The 8,136-nt window shown below is 44.6% G+C and overlaps 1 protein-coding gene across 7 annotated transcripts; it reads left to right on the forward strand.

Moving 5' to 3' along the window:
- Nucleotides 1-7,874, forward strand: LOC142483611 (kinetochore protein Spc25-like). 7 transcript variants are annotated; one of them, XM_075583627.1, is made up of 8 exons: nt 99-134; nt 670-707; nt 2,220-2,371; nt 4,859-4,924; nt 5,769-5,915; nt 5,994-6,098; nt 6,991-7,089; nt 7,578-7,874. In XM_075583627.1, the coding sequence occupies exons 3-8, from the start codon at nt 2,227-2,229 to the stop codon at nt 7,706-7,708; spliced, it is 693 nt and encodes a 230-aa protein (XP_075439742.1). In that variant the 5' UTR covers nt 99-134; nt 670-707; nt 2,220-2,226; the 3' UTR covers nt 7,709-7,874. The 7 variants fall into 7 exon arrangements, with proteins under 7 accessions (XP_075439740.1, XP_075439742.1, XP_075439743.1 ...); XM_075583628.1 differs by lacking the exon at nt 670-707 and adding an exon at nt 1,993-2,084 and having other exon boundaries at nt 119-134; XM_075583625.1 differs by lacking the exon at nt 670-707 and having other exon boundaries at nt 1-134.
- Nucleotides 7,875-8,136: the final 262 nt, after the last annotated feature.

The raw sequence follows: 8,136 nt of genomic DNA on the forward strand, positions 1-8,136 counted from the left end.
CATAACCAACATGGCCGCCCAACCACGATCTGTGCGGAATGTAGATCCGCTCTCGATTGCACGGCCTGGAATCGTACGTCAGAGCGCGAGCGGCAAAGTTCAAAATCTGTAGCAGGCAACGGCCGCGGGAAGCGGTGAGTGACGCAGGGAGGAGGCCGTGCGGGGAGTGTGACGCAGGGAGGAGGCCGTGCGGGGAGTGTGACGCAGAGAGGAGGCCGCGGGAAGCAGAGAGGGCCGCCGGTACGGGGGGAGTGACGTGAGGAGGCCGTGCGGGGAGTGACGCAGTGAGGAGGCCGTGCGTGGAATGTGACGCAGGGAGGAGGCCGTGCGGGGAGTGTGACGCAGGGAGGAGGCCGCGGGAACCAGAGAGGGCCGCAGGTACGGGGGGAGTGACGTGAGGAGGCCGTGCGGGGGAGTGACGCAGTGAGGAGGCCATGCGGAGGGAGTGACGCAGTGAGGAGGCCGTGCGGGGGGAGTGACGCAGGGAGGAGGCCATGCGGGGGGAGTGACGCAGGGAGGAGGCCATGCGGGACGGTGACGCAGGGAGGAGGCCGTGCGGGGAGAGTGACGCAGGGAGTGGGGGAGTGACGAGTGAGGCGGCAGTATGGGGAGAGTGACGCAGGGAGGAGACTACAAATAAAACTTGTATTTTGTCTGTGAACCCTTTAGCTGCCAGATGGGGTAAGCAGACTGTGTAACATCTTAGGGTAAGTCCCCAGTGGCCGCTGCAACGCATGCTGCAGCGTGCGCACCGCACAGCACTCTATGGGGCAGGCCGCAGTGGGCGTGTGTGCGCAAAGCGCTGACAGGGAAGACAAGAATTTTCTCGTCACGTGCTTGGCGGGCAGCCAACAGAAGGGCAGACATGCCCTGCCATGGCCGCGCCCCCCCTGCGCATCCCACAGCTCACCTACAGACCGCAGATCACGGCTGTAATCTGTGCGCGCGCAGCAGAGCACACAGGGGCCATAGCTTTAAGGGTCGCATATAAAGTGTCTGTGGAGTTAATATTGCCGTTGGTATTGGAGGGGAGAAATACAAGAAGAACTGCACTCAGCACTTCAACAACCACCCTGCAACTGTAAGAACTTGACTTTCTAAATCAGTGATTTTCCAGCGGGGTTCCACGAGCATCCGCGACCACCATGGGGGAGAGCTGGGGCCCGGCGGCGCACCACATAGCAGTGACCCGGTGGCTCCCGAGCGCAGCAGCAGCCGCCAGGTCACTGCTATCCTTCCTCTCCCTGCTCTGGTCGACGTCGGAAGTCGTGTCAACTTCTGGCTGACAGGAGGGAGAGGAACGATCAGGTAAGAGCGTGCGTGTGTAATAATATATAACACATTCCTGTGTGTCCCTTAATACAGTATATCTGTACATATTATCAGGCATAGTTATCAGATATTTATCTAAGATAACCAATCCTAGGTAATAGAGCAGGAAACTAGATAGGGAAAAAAATCAAAGCACCAAGAAACATATGGTGTGGGACTTGCAATGTATGAAAGGAAAAAACCTGGGCACTGCGGATTTCTGCATAGAAAATTTATTAGCCAATAGTTGACGTTTCGGCCACAAAGGCCTTTCTCAAAAGCAAGAGGCATTGAGGCCGAAACGTCAACTATTGGCTAATAAATTACAGAGAAGAGCCACAAACTTTCCAATGGTTTGCCCTTAATATTTTGGTGGGCAGCTTTAATACATTTAAAGTAAAATGTGTGTGTGTGTGTGTGTGTGTGTGTGTGTGTGTGTGTATATGCATATGTATTAGTATTAAATAATAGTTACTGTGTTTTTTATTCACCACTTAATGCGATTTTAATGAGTTTTAAAGTACCCTGTGATTTCTATAGCAGATTTAGCCACCTCCCAAGCAGTGCAAGATATTTGCAACACTTCCCTATTTGTAATCATTTGTTGTCAATGTTCCCAGGTGTTTGAGCTGTAAACTGTAACAATAGATAATGTTACCTTAATATAACGATTCATTGTAGCTGCTGAGTTACACTAACTGAAGCAGCCATTATGTTAGGCACACAATCAGCATTTTGACAGATTTATAACAGGAGCACCAAACGATTGCCAGGTAAGAATGTAGAATTATACATGTTCACGTGCTTTACATATACAAATAAGAAAAGAACGTTGGAAAGTAGTATCGCTGCTTTCAATACTTTGTGACCGGTTTCCATTGTGATTGCTGAGTGATCTTGTTTTGCAGTATCGCAATGTCCAGTTTAAAGGATGATGAGCAGGGCATATATCTGCTTATGGAGAAGTTCCGTACCAGTTTTATTAATAACAGTGAGGATTACACCAATCAGACTACAGGTCTGAAGGATTCTTCCAAGACGACCTTAAAAACATTAACGGGTAAGGACGTATTTCTGTCTGTGCCCCGCAGCAAGTTGCTAAGTCCTTTTCTGCCGCCAGATACTGGCACTGTGTGTCTAATCACCTGTGACTCGAAGGTTTGAGTAGGTCTCTATCTAACAGCGCTGGCCAGTCCTCCAGAGCTACCAACAGGTCGGGTTTTCAGGATATCCCTGCTTCAGCACAGGTTGCTCACTCTTTGAAAACATGCCCTGTTGGTAGCTCTGGAGGACTGGAGTTGTGCACCCCTGATCTAGCGCACAGTGTACGCTCCCCGGTAAATTAGGTTTTTATTTATTTTTGGAACAGGTAGAAAAAATGGCAGTGCACTGCCAGAAGGAACAGGAGGAGGCTCACGGTTTGCAAAAGTTATTTATTACATAAAAAAGATGGACCAAATGTCCCCCCTAAGCCACAGCACAGGTCCACCAACGCGTTTGGGGCAGTATGCCCTTTCTCAAGGTGAACATAACGCTATAAGAAGCCGAGATTTATACCCTGGTCGGGTGACGTCACGGACAGTCTAACCAATCGGCTGGTATCTCCTCATAGACGGATCCTGATTGGATAACAGGATCGCGTCATATCAACCAACTTTATTGAAACGGACACATCCCTCCCTTTAATGCAAGGGACATGAGCTTAAGGATGATGCCCTCCGATTGGTGCACTAAACCCTAGAACAAGTACAACTTTATTAAATGTAACATTAACAACTTATCTAATAGAAAACGTCCGTGACGTCAGAAAAACGGCTTCCTCCCCTAGTGCAAAAAAAGCATAATAAACAAAAACGTTTTTCAAGAGAAAAATAATAATGATAAATAATATACAGAAAAAAGAAAAACAATGATTAAGATTAAAAAGTGCTATTAATCAGATGTTTAGAAAAGATATATTAACTCCCAAAAGGAAGATATTACCATAAAAAACAGAACATTTAGAAAATAGCACATTTGCACAACACATACAAGGCAAAGAAGGCAAAAAGAGCATTTTGATATAAACTTTTCTCCTTCACAACACCTGAGCACACAAACCAACAATTGACCATGAATATAGAAAAAGGAAACCATAATTCAATGTATCAATTATAAATGGCTCCAGGTATAATTATGTGCAGACCAAGGTTGTCTAAAGAAGAAAAATAAGAACATTACATTTCGATCAGTGATAAAGGTAGGCTAAATGTGATACAAAGATCTCAAATTTCTTAAACATATACTGATTCCAAAATATATCTCATAACATGAATGAAACCAACTAAAACATTTATATAATATTAAACCAATTATTAAGTACAAAATAAGAATTTCTTATTTTGTACTTAATAATTGGTTTAATATTATATAAATCTTGATACATTGAATTAAGGTTTCCTTTTTCTATATTCATGGTCAATTGTTGGTTTGTGTGCTCAGGTGTTGTGAAGGAGAAAAGTTTATATCAAAATGCTCTTTTTGCCTTCTGTGCCTTGTATGTGTTGTGTTGTGCAAATGTGCTATTTTCAAAATGTTCTGTTTTTTATGGTAATACCTTCCTTTTGGGAGTTAATATATTTTTTCTAAACATCTGATTAATAGCACTTTTTAATCTTAATCCTTGTTTTTCTTTTTTCTATATATTATTTATCATTATTATTTATTATTATTATTTTTCTCTTTTGAAAAACGTTTTTGTTTGTTATGCTTTTTTTGCACAAGGGGAGGAAGCCGTTTTTCTGACGTCACGGACGTTTTCTATTAGATAAGTTGTTAATGTTACATTTAATAAAGTTGTACTTGTTGTAGGGTTTAGTGCACCAATCAGAGGGCATCATCCTTAAGCTCATGTCCCTTGCATTGAAGGGAGGGATGTGTCAGTTTCAATAAAGTTGGTTGATATGACGCGATCCTGTTATCCAATCGGGATCCGTCTATGAGGAGATACCAGCCGATTGGTTGGACGGTCCGTGACGTCACCCGATAGCGCGATCGGCGCCAGGGTATAAATCTCGACTTCTTATAGCGTTATGTACACCTTGAGAAAGGGCATACTGCCCGAAACGCGTTGGTGGACCTGTGCTGTGGCTTAGGGGGGACATTTGGTCCATCTTTTTTATGTAATAAATAACTTTTGCTTTTGCAAACCGTGAGCCTCCTTCGGTTCCTTCTGGCAGTGCACTGCCATTTTTTCTACCTGTTCCTGCTGCTTACCTGGGAGATTGCACGCCTATCAATCATCTACTGTTGGATACTCCAGGAGAAATAAAAGTGAGTCTACTTTATGGGTCGCTGTACCCTGTTTTTCTCCTCTTATTATAATGGGACTTTTGTCTGTACTAATTATTGATGGTGCCGTTGGCATTAGGTACTAGTCCCCTAGCCCTATTAGGGCAACGTTATTGTACACTGAAAGGAGTTAATTCCAACTGCAGTTTATTACATTACAAGGACTTGTTTTTCTGATGCACTGGCATTCTATACACTTTTATTTATTTTTGCACAGACGCTTGGTCCAAGAAATACAGGGAAGGGGAAGTAATGATTGAGAAAGTCCTGGAGTTCAGAAACGGTTTGTCATTTTATCTTTCATAATAGTTTGGAAATGTTACCCAGCAGATTTTGGTTGTTCCTGTTGTAAGGCCTCGTGTTGAAGCACTGTATGAAATCAAATGTAAACCAATAAGTGTGTTGGAGCTGTTAACGGCTAACGGGGGTCTCCAAAGCTCGGTAACTGTGTTATTGCTGCTTTCAACCGTAACAAGCCTGCGCGTTACTATTCCGGATGTTAGTACTAATTATATGCAAAGCGCCAATCTCCGGAGCGCCGGTCTAAGTAACGCAGGGATTTAACGAGAAGTTAGTGAGGTCAGCACTAAGGTGGCGTTACTCCCACACAGACCCTGAGATAGGTCTATTACAGGCTCTGAAGTGTAAGGCCACAGGTAGGTATCATTTAACTATCATATTATTTGCGGGGCTCTTTTCCTCTCCTGTCGTCTCGTTTTACTTTGTGTTTAATTAATCTGTCTGCATGGGAGTAACACCTTTTGGTGAGACAGGCTGAACGCCCGGTTATGTGACGAGAACGCAAGGCAGTGCTAACTTCACATGGTGTTAAGCGTATGCTAATGAGATCACTAAAGATCGTTGGTTTTGCATATATTTACCTCTGTAGATACCCGTCAAACTGAGAAACTAACGAACATTACCCATTTAGGTTGCGTTAATAGGGCAGATTTAACCGAGCACTGTGGATCTCCCCCTATGTGTACTATCGATGTACCTGCAGCAATGCTTATACACACCACTCTGTAACATGGATATTTGGGGGAAGCATGTTGCCCTTTTTGAGATTCTGTAGTGTCTCTTATATTTTCTTACCAGTCAATTTCTCTGTATTCTCACCAATATAGAAATCAATTTGCAGAACAAACGTATAGAAGAAAAACAAGACGATATCTTACAAGAGCTTGCAAAACTAAAGGAAAATGAGGCGCAGGTGGCCGACCTGATTGAGTGCATCCGGGGGTTAAAGGAAGAAGTCAAACGGAAAAGTGACAGTAAGACGGTTTGCTTCATTCTGGTAATAAGTGACGTGATTTGTTACATGAGTAATATAATGCAAACTTCTATTTTAGTTGTTTTAGCTAACAAAAGGGCCAATAAAGACAGACTGACGGAGCTGCAGAAATCTGCAACTCTATTCAAGGAGCGCTTTGGACTAGAAATCCGAAAATTGCACGGTAAGCACTATTGAAATGAATGTTGAATAAAAATAAGAAAGGGAAGGAAGCTAGGAAAAAGGGAGGTAAGATCAGACTAGGAATACAGGAGGAGAATGGAATAATCTAGCATTCTGTAACCTGGGGGGCACTACTTTATTGGGGGGCGGGGGGGCGCGGTAGTTGGAGGCTCCGCGCTGAGCGCGTGGCCTCTGTAAATTTACTTACTGGCTTCAGTCCACACGGCGTAAAATGATGGCCGTTACCATGGAGACGTGGCGTCAAATGATGCCGCGGATCACGTGAAGTCACACCCCGCAGCATCATTTGACGCTTCATTGGAGGTAAGGGGGGGATGCGACTGAGGAGAGCAGGGGGGGGGGGAGGGAGGAGGTGCACAGCACAGGAAGTTTGTGCACCCCTGCAGTAACACATAAGGAGTTACCTTTTATCAACAAACTCACCTGTCCATAGCAGAGTAATACAGCACAATACACAAAGCGGCTTAGAATAGCAATCTCTTGTTGTTGACCTGGAGTAGCATAGTAATGTTGTAGTGTAGCACAGGGGAGCGCAAACTTTTAGTGCTGTGCCCCGTCTCTCGCGCCCCCCACCCCCCATATCTTCATCCGCGTCAGATGACGCTGCTTGGTCATGTAATGTCACGTGACCCGCAGCGTCATTTCACGAGTGTGGCGTCACATGGCGCTGATGCAGCGTTGCCATGGTTACATGTCACAGATGGCTGAATCCCGGTAAGTAAACAGTTGCAGAGGCCTCACGCGATCCCCCGGCATTTACTTTAAATGCCTGGGAGAAGAGCGTGGGGCCTCTGCAACTGCCCGTGCCCCCCACTTTGCGCTCCCCTGGTGTAGCACATTGTAAGTGTGTATGTCCTGCCTTCCTTCCACAGGTGAAAAGCTGCAGTTTGTCTTCAGATGCATTAACCCCAAAGACCTTGATGAGCCATACACATTCATTCTTTATATAAATCAACAAGGAGAGTATGAAGGTATTTCTTAAAGTTCACGCTATGAATTAATGGTCGTTAGGGATACGTGGTAATGCACCAGTTGTGCTAACTTGGGCTGTATGAAATAACTATTTCTAATGGCATACCTATCATTTGGCCCATTTACTTGCACCTCCCACAAGGATCTTTTAGAATAAAAATGTTAAATGTCACTTTTAACACATTGGTCATCACTGGGGCAGCAGCACACAGACAGCCAGCCTCTGGTGCCAAGGAGTTCATGCTTTCATGTATTCTTTTAAACCTTAAAAGAGGGAGGTAGCATGACAGCTCAGCCTACAAGTGACTATCACAATCCTTTCTATTAAATATATTTTTACTTTATTGAAAGCCCATGTGAATTACCATAGCTTGTGCCTTTTATATGCATGTAACTGGCCTGCCCTTAGCAGATGGCAAAGTATTGTGTGCCCTGTAGAGAGGACGGTCCCCAGATCTGCAGTGTGAGACGTCTCTCCCTTTTTTAGTTACAGAGTGTGATCCGCCATTGGAATGCTTGGCAGAATTTCAGAAGAAAGTGAGAGAAACAAACAACTTCTCAGCGTTACTTGCAAACTTCAGAAAAGCTTTCACAGCATTAAGCTCTCAAGCAAAATAAGTTCTGTAGTGTGTGTGTGTGTGAACTTTTAAAGACAAGGAATAATGTTTGTTTGACTCGTAAAGATGATCAGCACTTCTATGTATACATCTAACTGATAAAGCAAGGCCTCTGAAGGATGCTGTAAACAGAAATCAGCTGTCAAAATAAAGTGCAAATACCCTGATCGTTTCTTGCTTTTTATTTATTTAAGATCAAAGTTCCAGTGGGATCTTTATCCGATACTTTGCTACTGGCAGACAGATGCCATGGTATAGTCTGAGTATCTTAGGCTATGGCCCCAGTATCAGCTGCTGTACGTGCGCCTGCCGGTGCGTGCATGTGTGAAAGCCACGGTCTGTGGCTGAGCTGCAGGGGGAAAGATAAGATCTTGGGGGGGATAGGGGGAAGAAAGGTGTGGCCATGACATCTCATAGCTGGTTCGCCCT

Source organism: Ascaphus truei, unplaced genomic scaffold (genome assembly GCF_040206685.1).
Source record: "Ascaphus truei isolate aAscTru1 unplaced genomic scaffold, aAscTru1.hap1 HAP1_SCAFFOLD_3433, whole genome shotgun sequence".
NCBI classification, from domain to species: domain Eukaryota; kingdom Metazoa; phylum Chordata; class Amphibia; order Anura; family Ascaphidae; genus Ascaphus; species Ascaphus truei.